The sequence below is a fragment of the Perca fluviatilis genome, chromosome 17 (assembly GCF_010015445.1).
Source record: "Perca fluviatilis chromosome 17, GENO_Pfluv_1.0, whole genome shotgun sequence".
Taxonomy (NCBI): Eukaryota; Metazoa; Chordata; class Actinopteri; order Perciformes; family Percidae; genus Perca; species Perca fluviatilis.
The window spans coordinates 4,541,014-4,567,230 of record NC_053128.1 but is presented as its reverse complement, the minus strand read 5'-3'; the positions used below and the strand labels follow the sequence as shown (position 1 = coordinate 4,567,230).

Below are 26,217 nucleotides of genomic sequence, written 5' to 3'. Positions count from 1 at the left end.
TAGTTGGATTTTATTTCTACACCAGTCCGTTTAACACAGCCCACCTCCGGCGCGGGGAGCAGCCTGGTAGCTGGATAGTCCCGGTTCCGGTACACTGTTGTTCAGGCATGTTTCCACAACAACAAAAAAAAACACAGCAGTCACTGAAATCACGTTGGGAGTTTCGTTGAAGGAGGATGTAGTCCAGCTTGTTGTTTAATGAGTAGACGCACTTGCAAGCAGGATGGATGGGACAGGTGGACAGCTAGCGTTAGCTTTCCACCTAGCCGATGAGGATGTCCCCTAACCGGCTAGCGGCATTGAGCGACACCGCGTGGTCTCCGCGGGCGAAGCTCACGTAGGTGTGCCGGTATTGCGTCTGTAATAACGTTTCCTGCATATTCTCCGATCTGTACCGATGTATCCCGGTGGTACACACGTCCGGTAGTTTGAATGCAGATAATTGTTGTAAATGTTTTCTGCTGAAAAACCGGAGCCTGTTTAGCGAAGATTCAAGATGGCTGACAGTGTTCATTTCCGAATACCTCGGCCAGACTTCGGCAGTCAAACCCCTGTGGGTGGTGACTATAAACGGAAGTAGATCCTACTACTGGCTGTAGTCCTTTGCCTCTGGCCCAAAAATCTTCCGATGACGCAAAAATCGTCATTTTACGTCATCGGAAGATTTTTTCCAGGCCCCAAATGCAGAAATCTCTCGTCTCAGGGGGACATGAGGGAGGGAGGCACGGTCATTCAGAAATACTATCGGGTTTCTACTGATACAAAGCTGAATGCTAAATCGGTGAAGTATCCCTTTAAGTGAAATGTGGGATAATAATGGGACACGGACCTCGGTCTCCTAGGTGAAAGTCCTGTGTTTTTTGAGCCATCCACCACCTCAATCTGACTCCTTACGCGGATTTTCGGGCCCTCGATACTAATCGCTGCCGTTGTTGCTTTTCATCAACTACGTCATCTTACAGCACCGGGGACGAGCTGCTGCATCCCATACAGGCACTAAAGTGTGCCGTTTGTGGCGGTATCTGAGGCTGAGAGCCACTGACCAAGCGGAATTTAATGGAACAGAGGAAGAAAATATTTCAGGCTTTGATACACACACAATCCAGTACTTGGAGGAGATACAGATTGTTGGTTTGGGTACATGGGTTTTGTTAATAAGAAAAATACAAAATTTCACCCAACCAATCCTGATGAATTTCCGTATGAAGCAAAACCTTTAATCTGTATGTCAGACATTAATCTTCTCTCTCTGGTGGTATCCATCTTGCCCAACAACAGGAGAAAGAAGGACACTGTGGAGAGGCAGCCCAGCTGTGTGGACGACACTCGCATTGATGCAGATGACATTGTTGAGAAGATTGTACAGAGTCAGAACTTTTCTGACAGCAGCAACAAGGAAGGTAGGACAGAGTTGGAAGTTTTGGGGATTTAGTTTCAGCTCAACAAAAACCGAATGACACTTACTAAAAGAAGCGTAATGTCCTAAACGTTTATGACTTGTTTATAATGTTTATGACACGTTCATGACAGTGTCATGTCACTCTTATCTAGATAGATAACTTCAAGTAAAGTGTAACCGTAACTTCTCTTCCGGATTCCTTTTTATTTATTTTTTTCAGACAGCAACTTGAGACTGTTTGTGAGCAAAGATGGGACCACTGCCCTCAGCGGGACACAGCTCGCCAACAGGTACACAGTTTTAAAAACGGTACATTGATTTGCTTTGTCTTTTTACCAACCCACTTTTAACTAACTGATCTTGTGTTTCTGTGTTTTCCCAGAGGGACACCTGGTATTTTTGAGCCGGTGGTCATTGAGACTCACTGAAAGATACTGTACTTTAACATGTCTCCAGCCTCATCAACTGGTTAATGGTTCTGTGACATCAGATTGTCTGTGACTGTATGTGCAAGTATGTGCATACTTTATCTTCAGTGCACACAGCTTGAAATAAGACTACTATGATATGTATATATATATATATATATATATATATATATATGTGGAACCTTTTTTAGTATATATTTAATTGGGTGGTGGGAGGTGTGTTTCACATGATTACTGCATTTTCTCAAATAGTGGACGGGCCTTTTTTTCTATTTTACTTTAAATGAAAAAACAATCAGGCCTTTATTTCTATATTATGTTATGTATGTTAGGTACATTTGAAAAATATTCCCATCTGCTCCCGGTTGCTGTGTTAATACAGGTTTAACATATCTACATATCTGTTTTACATTAAAACAATGCCATCAGTCCAGGGGGAATAGTTCCTCCTCTTTTATTGTGGAACATCTGCATGAAGTGTTGAGTTTTATTACAGCAGCTTAACAGTGGCAAATTACAGCAAAGTAGAATCAACCCAAATTAATTCAACAGTCAGTGAGAAGTTCAGAGCCTGGCAGTCTGGCGCAACACATTTTTTATCCTCATGCACAGGAATTAATAATCTCTAAAATTACCTAATTTATGTGCACAGATAAGCAATTTGTACTCAAGTTAGAATTAATATCAAGTTACTTTAACAGCTGGAATATGAGATGCCTAAAAATACTGAATGCATTTCTTCATATTCTTCATATTGGGAGGACATTACATTCATTTCAGTTGTCCTTGTCCCGTCACCACTCTTTTTTTTTATATGGTTCTGGTGCTACATCTAATCAATACTGGCATTGCAATTTTCAGCAATTATCCTCCATTGCCTTAGAACAGCGCCAGGTAACTGACTTATCAGTGTCCTAAATTTCAATAAATCATTGACCCTATTCACTGTACAGGGTTTTACTACCTGCATTACTCAATAAAGGACCAGTCTGAAACACACCCAGTGAAACTTTGACCGTGCTAGATGCACAAAATACTTGAACAATACCCTAAAAACCACTGCATTGTGGTTATCGTAGTGCAACACTGAAATATTTGTCCGTTCAGAAGGGCCTCGTCAGCTTGTAAAACTAAACATTTCTGAATAAAAAACAAACAAACAGGAAGTAGCACCTGAGCAGCTATGAGGACAGACTATGAAACCCAGTGTTTCACTTCAACACATGACGGACAACTGGAAAAATTGTAGAAACAGTGTATCAGGTTGATAGCCATATAACTTGGATTTCTCTGTCATGAGTTATAAATACATGTAACAGCCTGGTCAGTGTTTCTTTAGTCTGGATCAACGACCAGGGGGGGTGTTCCGGCGATGTGTGTTGCCGTTGCCGTCTAACTCTGTTCTCTTTGAGGAAAAAACAACAAGCTTCGAGCTAGCAAACTAAACGCTGAAAATGGCAAGGATGGAAGAAAATTGAGCAAATGACATTTAACCATGTATCAGCTAATTTAAATAGCTTACATTACTGTATTATGTTAACAGTTAAATTCATTTAACATTGTATGTGACGTTTTCTTTTGCGGGGTGCAAATGTTCCACCAAGACAAGCACAAGAGCTAGGAAAGGTTCTTGCTGAGGGCAGACGTCCTCTGGACAGACTGAGTCAAAATCAGACTGGAACTAAAATATAAGCTTTAATCCTCTTATTATATTTGATGACTGTCTATTAATATACTATTTTGCACATGTGTACTCTCTGAGGAAGATTGTTAGGTACCACTAAAAGGAAATGGATATTGCACGGTTGTCGAAAATGACATATGACATGTTCAGTTTTAAAATGTCTTTCGTTGTTTCATTTCAATGCTTTTGTTATAGGACAAAATGTAATTTGGTGAATCTGTCGAAGGCTGTTCTAATGAGACAGCACAAAGCCTGTATATATATATATACAGTATATATGGCTGGCCATATGTAACCGTCCATTCTCTGCACTTCCTAAATACTTTGAATTTCAATGCTCTTATAAAATAATCAAGAATGTAAGATTTGTGGTGATGTACTTGCTTTGCTCACCTAGGAGCTCTTTCAAACTTTAGCCAGATTAACTCCTATCTATGTCACAACCAAAGCTAAGTTGCAAAGGCTAATATGTTAGCAAAAAGTTTCCTATTTACAAATTCAGCAGACACAGAGCAACATCAACATTCATTCAGAGTCTTGTTTCTGACCTCCTGCTGAGTGTCCAATAATCACTCTCCTTTTCCCTCTGGTTTGTCCTCCACCAACTCCCAAGAAGAATATACCTCTCGTAGTTATACATGTAGTTCTCTACAGCAGTGGTTCTCAAAAAAATTTCAGTAATGTACCCCCTTTGTATTGTTTTTTTAAGCCAAGAACCCCCTGACCAGCGCAAAACATATTTGTTAGAAAAAAAAAGTATGTAAGGGGTGCAATAAAGAGCTGTCAATGATAGATTTACTAAACAACAGCATAGTAACTGAACAACATTTAAATGCTATACTTCAAATGTTTAGAATCATCACTAAATGTATTTATTATTATAATTATTATTTTATGAATTATGCATGATATATTTTTAAATTATCATTTTGAAAAAAATCTCTCATACCCCCTGCAGTACTCTAAAGTACCCCTAGGGGTACGCGTACCCCAATTTGAGAAACACTGCTCTACAGTATACATGGGCCCAGTCCCTCCCTGTACTGATAAAGTATGTGGCATTTCATTCAAAAATCGTGGTTACACATGTAACCATCCAATCTATTTTCAGACCAGCAGGCTGGTCTACAGATGTGTACAGACTTATATGTAAAAGCTAATATTTTAGGTGAGAAATGATAAGGAGCCATTAGGGTGTGGTCATGAGAGATATACAGTAAAGGGAACCGTTGTATTGGTGAATTGTCTACTACTGTGATTTGTTCTAAATTACTTATTCTTTTGTACTGGACCATGTGTGTAACCTGTGACCTTATTAATTACATTTATACAAATAAATGTCTCTTTGCATGTGGTGAAAAGGTTTTCTCCTACCTGATAATTTGAAATTAAACAGAATTGTTGCATAATAAGATTATGATTATATTTCATTTATAGCTGTACTGTAATACTGATTTAATTTGCATAGGAATGAGGTTTTGGTAAAGAGAATATAAAAATTATTTTAACTTTTGTAACTTATTAAATACAAATTAGGCTTAGCAAATTGGACCTACACTTGTCAAATTAGTAGAGTTATAAGAAATGCATATATAAAACACTTCTCTCAGCATGAATATGTTAAATAAACACCTTTCTGTCTAAATTTTTGGTAAACTTTTGTTGTCATCAAAAGTTATTGGTTGTGATTATGTATGTACATGAACATATACATATTGTAACTCCAGATACACATTTGTTTTCTCTCCTTGTATTGAAATGCAGGGAAATGTATGTAAAAGGCACATCAAGAGTGGAGCAATGAGTTATGATTTGCGTAAACCAAATAAAATGGTAAAGCCTGGAATCTGAGTGGTGGAAGTAACAAAAGTTAATTGATAAAAAATGGAAAATATGAAAATGCATGTGAATTGAAAAATAGAGTGATACATTATGAACTGATTTGATCATTTTAAAGATGATTTAATTGAAACAGATAGAGGATAAAATGACAACAGTGCATCAACATGACCAAGCCTTCAGTGATCACGCACAGCCCCCACCCCTCCTCCACGCAGTTGCTTGTAACCAAGGAGGACACGGAGGATAAAAAAATATGATGGGACTCTGAAGAGAACGTAATTATCTTAACTCGAGTTTCTGCGCGCGGAAGTCGCCGGACGACACCATTTTCTGAACATAGCCTTACTGAGAAATACAGAGAGTTGTGTGGAGCTGCTTTAGATCAACTAATTTGGCAATGGCTTGAATGTAACGGACGTTCATTATTATGAAAAAGTTACCCACTAAAGCTTTAACATTCATAGGGACACATTTGATATAGAGGGTCCAGGGGTCATCCCTGAGAAAAAATTGAGCATTAAACAATTTCTTACATTCTGGTGAATTTTTATGCACCGATTTCTACCTTTTTCTGCATCAAATTATGCTTGAAATGTCTTTATTTATGTAAAGGTAAACACAGGTGACAATTGAAAATACAAAGTGGAATATAATGCAGTAAGGCTCCCAGGCATTCTGTATTGCTTTCAAATTTTTTAATTTCTATCGATCAACTTTTTTAATGTTTTCTCTGCTGAGTCAATACACATGTAGTCATCATTTTCTCTTCCCTCATCTTTTGCGACTGTTGTTGGGGAAGTTACCTCTTTAAATGGGCAGGTGGCACTTATTCATGCGAATGATACATGCATTTTAAATGGATTTTTTTTTGCAAATGTAGGCCTATTAGCAGAAAAGACCCCGCCCCTTCACTGCCAAAGGTCCATAGTTTAATTTTTTTTTAACTAGTTTTTAATGTAATAAACAAGTGTCTTTTAAAATGACGGGCAATGTTATGAATTTCCCTCAAATAAAAATGATCTAAACCAAACCGAAGCCTTCATCTTGTTAAAAGCACCACTTTTCGGAATGTGTTAACTGGCACGCAACATGTAACAATCTAACGTCTAATGTATCAACAACCACGCAACAACCAAGCAATTTGACAATGGACCTTTTTTCACAGCAGACATTTTGACTTGTCATAGTAGGAAAAGCACAGCTGAAATTGATAACCTTAACGATGGCTCAATTCCATCAAGTGTCCCAGTAAGCTATTCCAGAGAGTCAGCATGCACAATACCAGGACCTCTCCTAAGTGGAATGCAGCCATCAGTAATGGTTTAATACCAGGGTCTCTCCTAAGTGGAATGCAGCCATCAGTAATGGTTTAATACCAGGGCCTCTCCTAAGTGGAATGCAGCCATCAGTAATGGTTTAATACCAGGACCTCTCCTAAGTGGAATGCAGCCATCAGTAATGGTTTAATACCAGGACCTCTCCTAAGTGGAATGCAGCCATCATTAATGGTTTAATACCAGGGTCTCTCCTAAGTGGAATGCAGCCATCATTAATGGTTTAATACCAGGGTCTCTCCTAAGTGGAATGCAGCCATCATTAATGGTTTAATACCAGGGTCTCTCCTAAGTGGAATGCAGCCATCATTAATGGTTTAATACCAGGGTCTCTCCTAAGTGGAATGCAGCCATCAGTAATGGTTTAGAACACTTTTCCTACTATGACATGTCAACATGTCTGCTGTAAAAAAGGTCTATATTGCAGTAAATATATTCGGTCAAAAAGCGTGCTCGTTAAGATACCAGCAGACAAGCTAATCCAGCACAAATTAGTGCATAAAAGGTCACCAAAATAAAGTATTTGAAACTCATAAGTAAATGCAAATAGAGGGAAAACTGCAAAAGGTCCACTTTTTGAAAAACAAACAAACAAAAAAAAAAAACTTCCATGAAAGTATTTTGTTGGAACATAACCCTGAGGAAACGTTCCCTAAACGTTAGTTTTTGGTTTGGTTCGAACTAACCTTTAGGGAACCAGAAACTAACGTTCCACAACGTTCCCTAAACGTTCTGTGTTAGTGGGGCACTAGTCTGGCCAGGGGCCTGTATACATACAGGCTACTGTACATGTGTTTTGCAGGTCAACCAGTAGGGGGCAGCAGAGACCCTCCGATCCATCTTGTCAGCCGGATTTCTCAACAGGAGGAAGAACAGCAGGAAGCGTCAGCAAACAGAAATGGTAAGAAAGATAAGCTGATTAAACTTAAACAAGTGGATGTATTGCAGCTCTTTGAAGTTATAACGTTAACTGATAGATAAGCAGACTAAATCTTTGGACCGTTTCATCCGATAATGAAGCTACGCTGGCTAAAGCACAGTTAACTAACGTTATAGACAGTAACTGTTAGCTAGCTAACGTTAATCTTTCACGGTTATGAGGACCACCTTAGACACAATAATGTTAGTTTATAACGTCAACGTTTGGCTCTGTAGTTGGCGTGAAATCAATTATAATTCGCGTGTTGTCTTCGTTTTAGTTTATAGCAAATGTAATTAACTAACCAACTTGCACATGTACAAAACCTAGCTAAACAACTTGTTACTCACGAGTCTCTCAACTTTACAACAGGTTTTCCCAAAACGTTCCTTCGCAAGTCATTCATGCAACATAAGCTAACGTTAATAGGTTTGACGCCGTTTCAATGTAGCATTGTTAATTCATGAACTGAATGTGTCTGATGTTGTGCGACATGCGTATGTTTGCACATTTATAATCAAATCGGCTGTTAACTAACAGATATTTGAATCAGCAGATCTCTGCGATCAAATGATCAGTCACTTCTTGTAGTTCCACGAACGCGCTTAAAGTGTAAAGGTGATCGGGCTTTCTCTGTTGCAGCTCCTAGGCTTTGGAATGACCTTCCTCTGTCTGTAAAAACCAGTCCTTCTCTGGGGGTTTTTCAGAGTGCTCTTAAAACTCACTTGTTTTCCTTAGCATTTGATAATGCTTTGTAAGTTGTTTGTTTTGTTTGTATTGTTTTTTAGGCTTTTATGTTTTTATACCTTATGTACAGCACTTTGGTTCCACTTGTGGTTTTGAAAGTGCTTTATAAATAAAGTTGAGTTGAGTTGAATGGAGTTTGGCATGGCTCTCTAATGCAGACCTTGAAGTGTGAATATGAGAGCAGCTGTCCTCAGTTAAACCTCCCCGTCCTGTCATTGAAGGGTGAACAGCATTGAACTGGAATTATGTATAGAGAGTGATTATTTGAGGTTTACAATTTTTTCAGTGGGATTAATTAATTTTAATGGAAGTTATTGTGGTAGATGTACTACATTTACAGAATAATATATGCCCTATGGCGGTGGTTAATTGGTGCCTGTTGTTTGACTCATCTAAAGTGGAGATATGAAAAAAAAACAGCCTTATGTACTCTTTGCTAAGCATATATATTACTTTTCAATCCTCAACATAATTTCAATGGACTGACCATTTACCGCCTACATTAAATGACATGTTACTGTGAATTTAGAAACTATAGTTTAGGACATCACGGTGATGGTGGATAGTAACGTTTTTCAATCCATCTCTGTGTTTCCTTTTTAGGATTTTTTTTTTTTAGCAGTGAGGGCAGGTCTGTCTGGAACCCCCCCACTCAAGAAGAATGTTTAGTGTTTACCTGACTGACAATATACACTCACCTAAAGGATTATTAGGAAGACCTGTTAACCCTTGTGTGGTCCTTCGGGTCCCAGTGACCCGAAGGACAACACAAGGATTATGTACTTCCCTTTACAAGAAACAGGGTTTAGAGAGCAATTCTCAACAAAGTAAAGTAAGTAAGTAAAGTTTATTTCTAGAACACATTTAAACACAGTTTAAGCTGACCAAAATGCTGTACAAACAAGAACTAAGGTGCTGTATTAACCCTTGTTTAGAGAGCAATTCTCAACAAAGTAAACGGAAGTACATAATCCTTGTGTTGTCCTTTGGGTCACTGGGACCCGAAGGGCAACACAAGGGTTAAATTCCATGTTAATGCAATTATCTAATCAACCAATCACATGACAGCTGCTTCAATGCATTTAGGGCTGTGGTCCAGGTCTAGACAATCTCCTGACCTCCAAACTGAATGTCAGAATGGGAAAGAAAGGTGATCTAAGCAACTTTGAGCGTGGCATGGTTGTTGGTGCCAGACGGGCTGTTCTGAGTATTTCACAATCTGCTCAGTTACTGGGATTTTCACGGACAACCATTTCTAGGGTTTACAAAGAATGGTCTGAAAAAGGAAAAACATCCAGTATGCTGCAGTCCTGGGGGGCGAAAATGCCTTGTTGATGCTAGAGGTCAGAGGAGAATGGGCCGACTGATTCAAGCTGATAGATCAACTTTTGTTACAACCGAGGTATGCAGCAAAGCATTTGTGAAGCCACAACACGCACAACCTTGAGGCGGATGGGCTACACCAGCAGAAGACCCCACCGGGTAACACTCATCTCTACTAAAAATAGGAGAATGAGGCTACAATTTGCACCAGCGCCCCAAAATTGGACAGTTGAAGACTGTAAAAATGTTGCCTGGTCTGATGAGTCTCGATTTCTGTTGAGACATTCAGATGGTAGAGTCAGACTTTGGCGTAAACAGAATGAGAACATGGATCCGTCATGCCTTGTTACCACTGGGCAGGCTGGAGGTGGTGTAATGGTGTGGGGTATCCCTTTCGCCTTCAGAACTGCCTTAATTCTTTGTGTCATTGATTCAACGAGGTGCTGGAAGCATTCTTTAGAAATGTTGGCCCATATTCATAGGATAGGGTCAAACACGGTATTAGTATGGTGTTCCTAATAATCCTTTATATCTATGACTATGTAGGTACTAGCCTTAAGTAGGCCACTAGGCGGCACTGTTGCCATTACTATAACAGATGCAGTTCAGCAATTGTCGCTTTTTTGTGCCTTACGAGACACCGTAGTTTACACTTGATCTGTGTAGGCCGCCATGTTTGTTTTAAAACTGTATGTACTCTATGTACTGTATGTACTTTTTAAAACTGTATGTACTCTATGTACTGTATGTACTTTTTAAAACTGTATGTAAGGGGTTGAGGGAACCAGCCTTCTCTGTGACAATAAAACCAGATGGTCTCAGCCACAATCTTCACCCAGCGCCCCGTGCCCCCTTCTCTCTGCACTTCACCCATAACATCTAACACAACGCAGAGTATCGCTGCTGTGCCGAGGGGTACCTCCAGGCGGCAGACGCACAGAGGGAGTGGGTTACAACTACATCTATAGACTATTTCCAATTTATGTTATATTACACTTGACTCACTTACCGTTTCCAGATATTTGATATCAGGACGATGAGCTGAACGTTGTCAAATTAGAACGGACCCACTGCGGTGACGTTTTTGGTGGAGCTGTTCGTTTAATAGTCGTGGCGGCAGAAATTTTGCAATGGCGGGCCGCCACTATAAAATCAACATAGAGGAAACACTGCATCTTCACAACCACTTGTTCTCTTTAAACAGAGGCAGATGACAAAAAATAGAAATTTTTTACTACTGAAAAATAGTACTATATTATAGAGCTGTAACAATTCAAACTTTTGCTGTACAATTAATTGTCTCAGAAATAATTGCGATTAACAATATAATTGTTTCTCTCAGTCAAATTTTTTAATTTTTTGAAACAAATTAAAGATTAGAATGAATACCAGGATACATCCTTAGTTATATATCACTGTTATGTGATGCAGATAATGTAATAACACAGATACACAGCATATGAAGTAAACAACGCCTCATTATTATTATTATTATTATTATTATTATTTTTATAAAAGCTTTTTTCTAACTGTATCCCCCCTTTGTCATTTTTGTTGCCTTGAACGTGTATAAAGTGCCACCAACTAACAATTGAAATAATAATAATAAAAATCTATAGTCTGACCAATAATCACTTATTTATTTTACAATTTGGCATATTTAAACAAAGCTATTACCAGTCATATGCCTTGAGACCTTAGCTAATTTTAGCAATTAATTGTGGTTAAATAAAGAAACTGCGATTATGTGAACATTTTTACAATTGGACAATTATGTAATAATTATTACTAAGGCCAACTATATTCATAATAGTAATACTGTAAAAACAGTTGGTGTCTTCTGTAGGACATCCTAAAGTCTGAGAAAACAACCTCTGATGTCACCAGGTTGTTGGATGAGGCTAAAACCGAAAAGTTTGAACGACAAGGGCGTTAACACAGTCAAATAAAAGATGCTTTGGATTGCATCATGTGAAATGAAGGCTCCAGCGTTTCTGGAGCTTGACTGATAGAAACTACAAGTCGGGATATCCCTGTCTCTGCTGCTTCAATTTTTAACCATCTTTTGTTTACATTCAGGCTACAGGAGTGGATCAAGCAGTTGGCATGAGTCTTGTTGTCTTCAGCCTCCTGTTGTTCACCTACTACTCAGTCTGGGTCATCATCCTGGTAGGTTCTGTTTATGTCCCTAAAACCCTTATAAGAGACCTAATCCTTTTTCTTCTTCTAAAACCTTTCTGCTGTGTCCACACAGTACAGTTTATAGAACAACCAAAAGGAGGGAGGCTGTCAAAATACATGTCAAAATTATTTAAGTAAGCACATTTTTACCCCTGCAGTAGTCTATCCACGACGTTCCACTTCCGGGATTGCTCTGTTGCCGCCGGAAATTACACCGGATTTCCCTCTTTTCGGCCGGATATTCGTTACCTTCCGCTTTCTTTGTGTTGGAATTTTAAACTCCGGTGGATTTCTGAGGACTATGGTTAACTGCTCCTCAGATCTCTGCAGGGTAAATCCAGACAGCTAGCTAGACTATCTGTCCAATTTGAGTTTTCTGTTGCATGACTAAAACAACTTTTGAACGTACACATGTTCCACCAAAACAAGTTCCTTCCCGAGGCTATTTAGCATGACGATTGTGATTGGTTTAAAGAAATGCCAATAAACCAGAGCACGTTTTTTCTCTCATCCCGGAATGCTGTGTGGACTAGCCAGTCCTTCCTCCACAGCGTGACATCTTTTGCAGCGATATCTAATTTTCTAAAATGGATCATTTGAAAGGCCACCACCACCTTAATGCTTTTACTGTCTCACTAAATATTATTATTACATGCATATTTACCCTACATGTTTTACATGATCGATTTTTTTTCAGCCTTTCGTGGACAGTGATCACGTACTGCACAAGTATTTTCTTCCTCGGGAATACTCAGTCATTCTGCCCGGCATTGCAGCAGTAATACTGCTCCTCTGTATAGGTGAGTAGACCGTCTACAACAAAGCAGTCTGCAGACAACCCTCTAAATGCTCTACATATTATTAAACGTGGCGTGACAATGTTATTACCACTCTTATCTTCTCCACAGGGGCCTTCACTGCAGTTATCATGTGGAAGAATCGCAAGCCCAAAAAAGTGGACTAATCTCAGGATGTTGGACTGCTGTGGATTTTGGGAAAATAGCCTTGATGCTAAACCGTCTCTAGTGGCCCTGACGTTAATGCTCACAGAATGAGAATTGTACAAAAGAAAGTTTCCTGATATTTATTCTATATTTTGGTTTATTTTTCCAGTTCAGTTCAAGTTGATAATTAGAAATCAGCTACTGTGTTTTAAAGCTGCTATGTGTCGAATTTGAAAACCTTCGACTTCAGTGAGTGGTAGATTATAAAAAGACACTGAGAATGAATATTGTGAAAACAAAATATAGACTGCAACAATGAGAATAACTTAAAGATCCCATTAAAAAAAAAAAAAAAAAATGACACAAAATTACTTTTGAATGTGTCCAAAGCTTATGAGATTGCTCAGTGAATCACTGTTACTATGACTCGACTGTAGTGTTCAGATCAGTCACAATGTTCTCTCCTTTAGTAGGCAGTACACAGTGTTAACAGGAATTCATTTAGCTGAAGGGTTTATGTCAATGTCATATTTAATAGACCATTAGGATTTCATTGGGATCGGGTAGATAATGCCTCATATAAACAAACTACTGCAAAAGGGAGAGCTTATGTCCGTATCTTGAATTTCACAGGCGTCTCAATAGTCTGATGTTACTTTTACCTAATCAGACCAAATTTTTGAAAACCCTGATTATAAGAAGAAAGTCCCCTTGACAGTGAACATTAAGGCTTCAAACAACCCATAATGCATCACTCTCTGTAGGAGCCGGTGTTACACCAGTACTGAAACTAAAACAATCTGATGCAAATACATAAATGTCTTGTCCTCAATATATATAATATGACCCTCCCTATTTAAAACGTACTTTCCAGAATTGATTATGTTTGGGCTAATATGACAATTGACAGTAACATGGCAGGATGGAAGGAGGTGGAATATATGTCACTGTGTAAAGAAATGACAAAATTCCGACTTTATTGAAAGCAGCATGGGTCTTAAATTCTGTAAATACTGTGACAATGTGTCAATTTTTTTTTAAGTATGAATGATGTTAATTGTAATTTTTTTTTTTGGATGCAAACCAGAATTTTATTTGATACAAACCAATTGGTATATAATAAAGGCTGGTAATGGGGCCAGTGGTCCATTTTCTTTGATAAATAAATTGGTGATGCTGGGAAACAGTTTTTTTATTTATTACAAATGCTTTGTTTATCTTGATAATTGCAGATCTGCAGTACAGTAGATGCTGTAGTTCTAATAGCAACACTCATTGTGATAGTAACACTAGCAAATAATACATATGTTAGTAGTAGTAGTAGTAGTAGGCTTATAAGTAACTAGTAGCCGTAGACTAGTTTTACTGATGGGAGTAGTGGCTTATCCAAGTACTGTATGTTTCCTCCTGACTGCTGCCCTCTGTGGAAAATAACTACTGAATAACTACCAAGAGCCTGGGTCTGTCCCAGGTTTCTTCCCAAGAGGGAGTTTTTCCTCGCCACTGTCGCACTGCTTGCTCTTGAGGGAATTACTGTAATTGCTGGAATTGTTGGGGCTTTGTAAATTATAGAGTGTGGTCTATACCTTCTCTATCTGTAAAGTGTCTCGAGATAACTCGTGTTATGATTTGATACTATAAATAAAATTGAATTGAATTGAAACACTTTATGGACAGTCACACAATAATGGACTTTATGTTTACTTTTCAAACAGTATGTTTCTCGTGTACCATAGAACAGTAGCTCTCAACCTTTTCGAATCGCGACCCCCCCAGAATAATGGGGTTTGTGTTTAGACCCGCCCCACCCCTATCGACAACTAGAGAAAGGGAGCTGCAAACCGTTGTAAACAGCTGTTTCTACACGTGTCCCTATGCTGATTTTGAGTGATTTTATTTTTTGTGTGAATGCTCTGATTAATACATGTAAACAAATAATGCTTTGCTTTAACAGAATTTTAGTTTTAGCAGCTAGCACCTAGCCTTGTCCAATGTGCTCCAGGCTCTGTGGATTTTGACCCGCCTTCAGACTCCTTTCTGTGTTCCAGGACCTCCTGATTTACAAATGAAGCTCTGAATACCACACATGAAATTTACCAAACTCACACAGTAATGTGTGTTTAGAATGTTATTTCATTTTTTTCTCCCCAACCATCTGGCAACCCCCATAAATTTACTTGCGACCCCCTTGGGGGTCCCAACCCCCAGGTTGAGAACCACTGCCATATGATTCATGGGTGATGACAACTAACCAATGAGTTTTCCAAATACATTTTGTGATTTTTCCCAATTGCATACATTTTTGGACAGTCAAACTGGCAGACAGGAAATGTAGTGCACTATATAGTAAACAGGGAGTGATTTGGACACTGTCATGGCGAACATAGCTGCTAAACATCAGCATGTTAATATTGTCACTGTGAGCACGTTAGTACTCTGACATCACCGTGCCTATAAGTAAGGCCTCGCTATAGTGTGCTTGATTTACCCTCCACACTTTTATTTCAGCATATAAATTCTGACTGTATCTGCTGTGTAGTGCCCTCAAAAATTCCAATGATAGAGCTAAAAAAGCTAACAATCCCACTGTGCATTTCATCATAGTTTATAAATGCTATAAATTACCTTTGTGCCAATCTACACCTCTTTACTACCTGAATAAGTGTCTGAAATAGTTACGTTCTGCTCACCATAGAGTAAACCACTGTTTAACATAGAGTAAACTACTGTGTCCATTTTATAGGGAGTAGTGCATTAGTGAATGGTGAGTGATGTTCGACACAGCCTTTTTTCCCCGTTTTCAAGAAAGAGGTCATTTTGTTATAACGTCAAACCAGTTGGTACACCTTCACCTTCTCACCCATCCTTATCTACTGCTAGGAAAATGTCACCTCTTCATCCTGTTTCCTTGTTTGTTCTCTACTCCAAACAAGGAGATGGGATAAAGAGTTAAGGTCTCAAACAAACCACTATTCTTTCTGCTGTCTCTTTGTTTGTTCTCCTCTCCAAACAAGTTCATGGGCGTAGAACAGGATGGTCTCTTCAACAGCTGTTTTTCACTGACACAGTTTTCTTTCAGTTTTCATCTATTGATGATCTAGCTTCAGATTAAATCCTTTACATTGGGTGTTAGAGTATTTGATTGTTGGCATACTTCTTTATGCAGATTATATTTGTTCAACCTTTATTTATCCTCGAGAGATCATTAATTGAGTCAGATTACAAAAACAAATACAGAACGACAACACAAATTACAATCATAAGAAATATAGAAAGACAATAAACATTCAGAATTGGAAAGTTATTTGATAAATAAATTAGGATAATATGGATGCAAAAGAAAATATAATTATGTAAAGCAGGTGCAACAAGAAGTTTGCAGGTTTTAAACCAGATTTCTACATTGTCCAAGAGGCACAATTGAGTTGATTTTAAGAAAGTGCTGTCATTTTTTTCCAGGAGTCGGTGCACTAAAACTAAAAGCAGTTTTTCCAAGTTCAGATGACGTAAAATCCAGTCAGCAGAGCGAGTCTGATAATGTCCCTCTGAGTAACAGAGAAGTTCCATAAGGTAAGATGGCAGTTTTTATAGATAAAGAGATACCAGTGAGTATCATGTCTTTCTTGGAGAGAAGACCACCCAACACTTTCGTATACAATACAATGATGTGCACCATAGGCATGAACCTTAATAAAACCTTAATAAAAACTACCTATAACACTGAACAATTCACTACCTCCCCTAAATCCCAGAGACTGTGCATTCTTATCTTGCAGATTTCCTTGGATTGTGGTGGCACCGTGATCGTGATTGCATCTGCTGCCGTGGTCTTCCTCGACACACTGCTACTATTATTATTATTATTATTTATTATTATAAATCCAGACAGCTAGCTAGACTATCTGTCCAATCTGAGTTTTCTGTTGCACAACTAAAACAACCTTTCAGCATACACACGTTCCACCAAAACAAGTTCCTTCCCAAGGCTATTTTGCAGCGGCACAGGGGCTTGGCGGCGACCATGGCGATTGCGATTAGTTTAAAGAAATGCCAATAAACCAGAGCACATTGTTCTACCATCCCGGAATGCTGTATGGACTAGCCAGACCCTCATCTGCAGCGTTGTGGGGGAAGGTCTGGCAATGCAAGACTTATTATCCACTAGCTAATGATAGCTCTCTAACTTGCTTATCTTTTATATTCTAGTTCAGGTCTACAAACTAATGTTTTTTTGAAGATTATTTTTTGGGGGCCTTTCCCTTTTATCTATTCGATAGTGACAGTGGATAGACAGGAAAGGGCGGAGAGAGAAGGGATGACACGCAGCAAAAGGCCGCAGGTCGGATTCAAACCCACATACAAAAAGCTGCCCCAAGCTGCTAAAACGCGCTCTGTCGAATCAGGGCTTTAGGGTAGGGTGACCATATTTCCCGGAACTAAAACTGGGACACTTTGTGCGTGGCCGTAGTGCTCGTGCACGCACTTACTTTTTAACGTGAACATGTGCCAGCCCAGGTCAGACATTGACACAGACAGATCAGACACAATTTTGCCAATAGCACACTTAGGCCTACTACTCACAACATAATGGGCTATCTCAGTTAATATTCATGAATTTTCTTGCTATGTAGCCTACATATCTAGGAAATAATATTAAAAGACATTGCGCAAGTTTCGTGGGGGACCAACTTTATTTTTCAGAATTAAAGCATTCTTTTGGAAAATGCACCCACTGAACTTGTGAAAAGGTATTTTTGATTGCATGGCACTAAACGAACGTCTGGTCAAACTGGGACGTCTGGTCACCCTACCTTAGCGGTAGTGTTAATTTTGTCACCTATTTTTAATTTAGTCTTAGTCTTAGTCTTGTGCCAAACATTTTTGTTATTCAAGTTTTAGTCGACTAAAAGTCTTGTCATTTTAGTCTAGTTTTAGTCAAAAGAGAACTCAAGGTATCTTAGTCAAGTTTTAGTTGACTAAAAGTCTCGCCATTTTAGTCAAGTTTTAGTCAAAACATTTTAGTCTTTTTTTAAATAAATTATTTTTGATAACCATTTCAGTCAAATAGTTATAAAAATAAATAAATGCTATAAAGTTATATAAATATTGAGCTTCTTCCTTATTTCAACAGTAAACGACAAAAACAACCACTGCATGGGGAAAGGATATTTTACAATAAAATAAATGCAGCACGAAACTGGCGAGGCGTATTTCAAGTGAACGCAACATGTGTTGTTTTTCAGACAACGGCAGCTGCAGACTGTCGTACCTCTCGTGTTGGAAATAGAGACAAACCTTTACACCATTTAGCTGTCAGCATTTTAACTGTTTTAAATCCAACTGCTAGCTAACGGTAGGCTAACGTTACCTGCTGCCAAGTGTAGTGTTAACTAGCTAACGGTAGGCTAACGTTACCTGCTGCCAAGTGTAGTGTTAACTAGCTAACGGTAGGCTAACGTTACCTGCTGCCAAGTGTAGTGTTAACTAGCGCCCCGTGCAGCGATGTTTCGGTTGACTCTAACGCCGCCTTCACACTGGCACTTGAAATCATCTGCGATACGGCTTCGAAATGACCGGAAGTTATTCATTTCCTATAGAGATTCACAGACCGCATGCGAATGGGTCCGAACCGGGTCCGAACGAGTGCGGTGCGAAAAAAATCGTGTCAGTTGGTCATCCGGATGCGTTAAAAAAATTTAACTCTTGCGAAAAGCTACGGACGGTTCCTATCCGATGGAAGTTAGCATTGCTATGGTACTGATAAACAAACCTGCTAATGCTAATTGGTTAGCTAGCAAGAGACGTCTAACTATTGACATTATACCGCTGTATCACATTTAACAAACGTGACATGTCAACGTCCTGGGCAACTTTACTCCACGCAGCAGCCTTTCTATTTATATCTGTATAGAGAGGTCAGAGAGAATCGGACATTCAGACACTTATCAGTCCTTCTAGTTGTTCTGCCATTTTTGTAAATCGCTTCCCGAAGCTCTTCAACGGTGTAGTACGACGTCCGCTGGGGGCGTATTGCGTATTACGGAGCTGATTTCAACTGCCAGTGTGAAGGCGGCGTAACGTCCGTTTAGGAGCATCAGAGAGAAGTGCAGGCTATTCGGTCCGGTAGATAACGGTCGTTAGGGCACCTGTCGGTGCCGTAGCACCGGGTCTCAGTAACAGATGAATTCTATCTCATGATGAAAAAGTAGAGACGATTGTAGACGAAAATGAAGAGAGATTTTATCTTGGTTTTTATTTTATGCAAAACATTTTAGTCTCGTCTTTTTTTGTCAACAATAATGCATGTTAATTTAGTCTTAGTCAGTGTTTTTGGACATTGGCGCAGTCTCGTCATCGTCTCGTCTTAGTCATGGAAAAAAAGGTCGTTGACGAACATATTTACCGGCAATTTCCACTGGATGCGGAACGTCTGCGGAACGTCTGCGGAACGTCTGCGGAACGTCTGCGGAACGTCTGCGGAACGTCGACGGAGTCATTAGGTTTCCATTAAAGTCAGTCTGTGTATTTCCACAGACTGCGGAACGTCTGCGTCCCGACTCCGTCCCAGTTCCGTCAGTCTGCAGCCCTCCGCAGCAGATACGCAGAGCTTCTATTTTTGACGGACGACGGAGAGCTCCGCAGCAATTCAGCACACGGCAGATAGTGCGGGACAGGAAGTTGAGCACAGAAACAAAATAAATATCCGGTTAATTTTCAAAATAAAATACACCGTGCTCACGGCAGATCATATTTCCCTGCACTACACCTTGAAAACACAGCACAGAGTCGTTTCCCCTCTACTCCTCTGGATGTAAACTAACTGGTGGTGGTTTTGTGGTTCTATTCTACCTGAATTCGCCTCGTGACTATAGCTGTCGCCTAGTGACTACAAAGTCCTTGTGACTACAGCTGTCAGTCACGGCCGCAGCCGTTCCGCAACAAATCCGGACCCGGTGGGTATTGACGGACGGCGGAGCACGCAGCAGAGACGCAGCGGAGCCGGTCTGCAGCTGTTACGCATCCAGTGGAAATCCCCGGTCAGTCTCGTCTCGTCTGACGAAATTAACACTACTTAGGGGCTAACACACCAAGAAGCATCACTAGAGGCGCAGCCTCTTCAAAAACGCCTCTTTAGGCAAACAGCATGGTGCGATCAAATGTGATTAACGAAAAAACAAGCAGGTTCAAGCAGAGAGAGAGAGCAGCTAAATTAGAGGTTCGTTGGCTAATATTAGAGTTAGCAGTTAGCATAAGCAATTGTTGAATTGATATTGTTGTCTCTGAAATAGAGACCATGTGCTTTGGGCAGAAGAGCCATGGACTCTGATTACTCCGAGAAGCATGCTTGAGAATAAGTTAAAATATATTTTTTCCCCTGATGGTCTCAAGTTACCAAATTTGTCGCTAGTCACTTTAGAAATAAAGTCGCTAAGAGGGTCTGAAAAGTCACTAAATCTAGTGAGAAAGTTTTCAAGTAGGCAACACTGCATCTACCGGCATGAAAGTAGGAGGAAGAGATAAATTAGTAAAGCGTGCTTCTAGCTCGATTTGATTGGCTGCCTGAGCCAAGTGTGACATTGATGAGTGGTGCGACTCTGTGTGTCCATGTGCTGCGCAAGAAGAAAGCGCACGACAGGCGGCGCACACCGTACCATAGGAAAACAATAGTTTTGCTGGCAACGTGTTTCTAGTGTCACTTGTCAGTGTGATCTCCCCTTTACTTCTTTAGTTCCTTTAAAATGTTACTTTTACCTGTTACTAAAATTTTGCCCTTTTCTTGGGCAATTTTGTATTAACGTTTTATTCAAATAGTGCTCCTTATTCAAATAGTGCTCCTTTCTTTCTCATTTCATTACTGTACCAGACTTTGAACAATATTATTAGTTATTTGTAATAAATATATGTCTTCACCATATGGTTGCCTGTGCATCATATCTTTTTGGTTGTGTCTAGTGCTGCAAAGATTAATCGATTAATCAATTTGTTGTCAACTATTAAACTAATCGCCACTATTTTGATAATCAATTAATCGGTTTGTGTAATTTATTTGAAAAAAAAAGGATAAATACTCTGATTCTTACGTTCTTAATTGAGAATATTTTCTAATTTCTTCACTCCTCTGTGACAGTAAGCTAAATATCTTTGAGTTGTTGACAAAACGAGACATTTGAGGACGTCATCTAGGGCTTTAGGAAACATGTTTTCCACCATTTTCTGACATTTTATAGACCAAACAACTTATAGATTAATCGAGAAAATAATCGACAGAATAGAACACTAAAATATGCATCAAACTTTAACCAGATCAAGCAAGAGGCCAAGAGAAGGACCATTCGTAATAGACAAATACTGTACTGTATTTATTGTAGTCTATTTAATGTTGCTGCCAGTAGCAAACCTTGACTCCTAAACCTTGGCCCTCTGACACCACTTCCCTCGTCAGAAAAGATAAGCAAACTACCAGCCTTCTGTATCTTCTCTTATAGTACTGCAAACGTTACTTACGACAATTCTAGCTCTGATACAAAAATGAAGACTACTCCAGTCTCAGAAATGCAACAGGTAAACAGCACGAGAGAGTGAGAGTTATCACCAAAAAGAAAACAGCTCATTTCTTAAGCAAAATGCAAATCCTCCTCACAAATAATCGCATCATCACACAAGCTGTGTCTGCACTGAAGCGGAAGTCAGCGGCTGGGGTGCAAAACACATGACAGGCACTCCCTCCTGGCACACAAAACCAACAAAATGTCATGTGCCTACACATCATGACGGCACGCACACAGCCAAACAACCATTAGTTTTTTTGGAAACCACCACCAGCACAAACAAGAATGTACAGTAAAAAGGGCTGAGCAATATATCGATATTATATTGATATCGTGATATGAGACTAGGTATCATTTTAGATTTTGGAGATCGTAAAATCGTTATATGACATTGTTGTCTTTTCCCGGTTTTAAAGGCTGCATTACAGTAATGTGATGTAATTTTTTGAACTTACCAGACTGTTCTAGCTGTTCTATTATTTGCCTTTAATGTTGTTGCAATATCGATACCAAGGTATTTGGTCAAAAATATGGTGATGTTCTTTGCCCAGCCCTAACAGTAATATTATTAGATTGACACAATTCAATTCAATTTTATTTATAGTATCAAATCATAACAAGAGTTTTCTCAAGACACTTTACAGATTGAACTGATTTACTAGAGTAGGTCTAGACCACACTCTATAATTTACAAAGACCCAACAATTCCAGTAATTACCTAGCCTGGTTGACACCAGACCCTTCTCAGTTGTAACTGAGAGTGGATCTGGGTAAGCTTCATTCACAGCTCATTTCCAAAGGGGCGTCACCAACGGATGCCGCTCAAATGCCTCTGGGCGCATTGGATAGTCCTTCAACCAATCAGACCAACGATCCGGGTGACGTAGCAGCGATGTCGGCATCAACGGGTTGCTGCGCTTCGGTGGCCGTCATGTTGAATGTAAACAAAACGCTGCTTGCAGTCGCTGCGCTATCGTCATTGTGTAAAGCCCGCCTCAACGGTTGTGATTGGTGCCTCGATTTGGAAAAATTGGAAATGGGCTTGAATGGGTTCTTGGCCAGACCGACTTGCAGAGCAAATCTGAAATTTGCCGGAAGTTCGTCAGGGTTTACCCAGGCTAGTAATTCCCCCAAGAGCAAGCATTTAGTGCGACAGTGGCAAGGAAAAACTTCCTTTTAGGCAGAAACCTTGAGTACTGAGGAAAACTTACTTTTAGGGAGAAACCTCAGACAGACCAGGCTCTTGGTAGGCGGTGTCTGACGGTGCTGGTTGGGGGTGTGATGAACAGTGGCAATTATAGTCACAATAAAGATAATGGAAATATGACTAGAAATAGTAGTTATAGTAGTTCATGGCGTAGCAGGGCACTGCAGGGCATTACAGGGTGTAGCAGGGCACTGCAGGGCATAGCAGGGCGTAGCAGGGCACTGCAGGGCATAGCAGGACGTAACAGGGCACTGCAGGGCGTAACAGGGCTCTGCATGGTGTAGCAGGGCTCTGCAGGGCACTGCAGGGCATAGCAGGACGTAGCAGGGCGTAGCAGGGCACTTCAGGGTGTAGCAGGGCATAGCAGGGCGCGGAGCAGCGGCCTATTCAATATATATGTTATGTTTCATTCGGGAAAACACTCATATGCATAATAATCAATACATTTGCACCGATGTCCTACTTGCAGCTTCCATCGTAAACCAACAGGCTAATATCTGCGCCGTTTTTTCCCCTGCCGCTAGCTTGTGATTTTGTACCCCACAGGGAACTTATCATAAGGGTAAGTGAAAGCAAAGCCCACCCACTTAGTGTGAAGATTTGGTTGGTTAATTTTTCTGTCAGTTGAATACAGTCCACTCATTGAATTACTATAGCTCGGCCCTGTTAATGTGTAGCTGGACCACCAATCGCAGAGCTGAAAGCATAACATTTTCTTCCCAGCAACTGCAGAGGCAGCAACATTCTGACAGGGAGACAAAGGGGCTAATTCATTTAACCCTTCACATTCCAACACACACACTGAATAGTCAGGTTTAAAGGGGATTATTTCCTCAGAAACATTTTGTTTAGATGGTGATTGTCAAATTATGATATGATAAAATTAAATTTGAACTTTTAAATATTAGGCTATTTTCTTTTTCTTTTCTTTTTTAGAATATCTTAGGCCCTCTCTCCCCTCTGGTTGCTGCTAATGGGTCTAACTTTAGTCTTTACGTGCTTATTTCTACATTATGTGTGCTCAAACTAATATTTACAATACACTCTAGGGCGTGCCCTGGATCTTTGTCAGAAGATTTAAATTTGAAATTGGACTGGAGACTGCAGATGCAACACACAGTATTCTGGCTGATGATGACAATAGGTATTTGAAAGCAAAATAACTATACATTCTTACAGCAGTGACATTATTATTTTTTTGGTGATTTTAGAGAGTACTGACAATATCCCTCAGCCAACAAGGCATACAATTAGGTGGTCTCTGAGCAGACGGAAAATGCAGTTAAAAATATTAACACACACTCCATTATTTTCACAAATTGTTATGTTATGCACTTTGGTGCCCCTACATTCTTTTTGCCTTGCATATTGGATGATCATTTAAGGGCTATACCTTTTTTAGTAAAATGTTATCTTCTGATTGTACACTTACTTCTTGTTTTAGACAGGGGGAACCTTTCTGTGGCAGATTTAATTTGTACAGCTGGGAGAGGAGAAAGTTCTCTGTTTTGCAATGCAATGTTGTGTGAAGTTATGTTTTCTGACAAATGTTTTATCACTTTGCATGTTTTTGCTGCTGCTACCAGGGAAAGGATGAAGAATAATATCTGGAGCCCAGATAGCTGGACCACAGCCATGACCCCATGAGTCAGCAGGGCTTGTTTTGTGGCATCATCCTAACAACAATACATGTTTTAGATTGTAGGACTACTATTTTAACATTTTATTCATATATTAATTTAGTGTATGATATTCAATTACCCTTTTTACCAGTCACATAATTCCTGCAAATGACTGTACAGTATTTCTGTGGTGTTAGTCAGAGTGCGTGAATAATGCGCGCGCGCGCAGGGTGCAGTGCAGCTGGCAGTGAGTGTATGGGTGTGACCGCAGAGTAGGCAGCGAGGCTCCGCCGGGCTCCGCGAGGCTCGATGTCATCGCACGGTCACTTTGCGCGCTGACATGTGATGTGACACACAAGTACACACACACACACACACACACACACACACACACACACACACACACACACACACACACACACACACACACACACACACACACACACACACACACACCCGAACAGACCGAGCCCAGCCTCCACGCACCGACCTGCTCTTCTCTGCGTCCCCGGACCACACTGAGGTAAGTAAAACGCTTTAATTTGTAAATGACAACTTTCATATGCAACTGTAGGCTACAGTTGATGAGTAAAGTCACTGTCAGGCTACTTTCGGAGCTCGAATGCTTTCATTGTTTCCCATCACTGCTTCTCGATTACAGATTAGACGTTAAACTGCAGCGATGGATGCTTTTTTTAAATTAAATTCTTTTAAATCCTGCTTTTTTTTTTAGCTCAGAATTCTCTTCACTTGCTGATATTCACTGTGTCATAGTGTGGGATGTCAGTCATTAAACAGAATCAGTTTTTGATTTGTTAATCCCAATCACCAGGCTATAATTTAAAGCTGAAAATCCCCCTCTGAAACAATCACTATTATCTTGTCTTTTGACTAATACATCTAATAGCCTACAAGTGAAACTTGCCACATTGTGAAATAACTCCTGCAGCACAGTTATCTTAAATTAACAAGTTAAATGAGTTGTGATGGATATCTTGAGTAAAGATACGTCGTTCGAAAATCGTTTGTATCGTGATTTCCTTTCAGACAATCGATTCTTTTGCCTAGAATTGATAAAGATATAAATAATCTCTCTCTTTCTCTCTCTCTCTCTCTCTCTCTCTATATATATATATATATATATATATATACCAATGATTCACACAAATATTTCTGTTGTATGGTACCACTGATGGCGACTAAATCATATCTGTTTCCAGCAAAACAGAGTGAAAGCAGGAAATGCAGAAAATACATGTTATGTTCTTTGGTTACACTTTACTTGAAGGTATCTACATAAGAGTGACATGACACTGTCATGAACGTGTCATAAACATTATAAACAAGTCATAAATGTTTATGACATCACGCTTCTTTTGGTAAGTGTCATTTGGTTTTGTCATGACAAGTTATGGTTATGGTTATGGGGTTATGGTTAGGGTTCATGTGTCATGGCTGTGTTATGACAGTGTCATGTGTTCATGACAGTGTCATGTCACTCTTATGTAGATCCCTTCAAGTAAAGTCTTACCTGTTCTTCTTTACAAATGTAATAAATGTCAGACTGACTGACTGCCATGTAATGTGCATTATTTTTAGAAAACAGTTAGTTTTTAGAAATGTCTCATGATATATTGTCTCTAGAAGTGTATTATTCAACTGTTGTTTTTGTTAAAGAGGAAGAAGAGAATCGCAATAAATGAAAATCGCAATAAAAATCGAATCGGCATCCATGTATCGTGAAAGAATCGAATCAGGACAAAAGCATATCATCCCAGCCATAGTTCAAACTATTTTTCCCAAGTATAGTGGTCAGGTTAGGGGCCTGACCTATATTAAACCTGTGATCCAGGACTGGAAAACACAGGCTTTGTTGTGCTTGTGTCAACAAGCTGCATACTCAGAATCAGTGGTTTGACATGATTGCCACGTGAAAGGGATGTTACTGGACCTAATGTAATGACCCATCGTAGTGGGGTTGAAAAAGATGCAAATGTCACATTTGATCAAAAATGTCTGTATTTGCCAATATGTGACA

At 39.6% G+C, this 26,217-nt stretch overlaps 3 protein-coding genes across 3 annotated transcripts in view; all 3 read left to right on the top strand.

Annotated features, from left to right (window-relative positions):
- The window catches only part of fam102ab (family with sequence similarity 102 member Ab), a 35,876-nt gene extending 32,002 nt beyond the window's left edge, over positions 1 to 3,874 (top strand). The window contains exons 10-12 of the mRNA XM_039780729.1: positions 1,279 to 1,400; positions 1,620 to 1,689; positions 1,782 to 3,874. Coding sequence (XP_039636663.1) covers positions 1,279 to 1,400; positions 1,620 to 1,689; positions 1,782 to 1,827 — 238 coding nt within the window. The 3' untranslated portion in view covers positions 1,828 to 3,874. The remainder of the gene's footprint in view (positions 1 to 1,278; positions 1,401 to 1,619; positions 1,690 to 1,781) is intronic.
- A 3,588-nt stretch (positions 3,875 to 7,462) lies between these two features.
- On the top strand, positions 7,463 to 13,985 carry dpm2 (dolichyl-phosphate mannosyltransferase subunit 2, regulatory). The gene is made up of 4 exons (XM_039780759.1): positions 7,463 to 7,588; positions 11,756 to 11,845; positions 12,555 to 12,657; positions 12,766 to 13,985. The coding sequence occupies exons 1-4, from the start codon at positions 7,586 to 7,588 to the stop codon at positions 12,819 to 12,821; spliced, it is 252 nt and encodes an 83-aa protein (XP_039636693.1). The 5' UTR covers positions 7,463 to 7,585; the 3' UTR covers positions 12,822 to 13,985.
- Positions 13,986 to 24,440: 10,455 nt separating this feature from the next.
- Positions 24,441 to 26,217, top strand: part of pip5kl1 (phosphatidylinositol-4-phosphate 5-kinase-like 1) — a 31,681-nt gene continuing 29,904 nt past the window's right edge. The window contains exon 1 of the mRNA XM_039778751.1: positions 24,441 to 24,702. The gene's annotated coding sequence lies outside the window, so the exon portion shown is untranslated. The remainder of the gene's footprint in view (positions 24,703 to 26,217) is intronic.

Coding starts and splice junctions, on each gene's coding strand:
- dpm2 (XM_039780759.1), top strand. Junction 11,846..12,554: donor CAGTCTGGGTCATCATCCTG/GTAGGTTCTGTT, acceptor ATTTTTTTTCAG/CCTTTCGTGGACAGTGATCA. Junction 12,658..12,765: donor AATACTGCTCCTCTGTATAG/GTGAGTAGACCG, acceptor TCTTCTCCACAG/GGGCCTTCACTGCAGTTATC.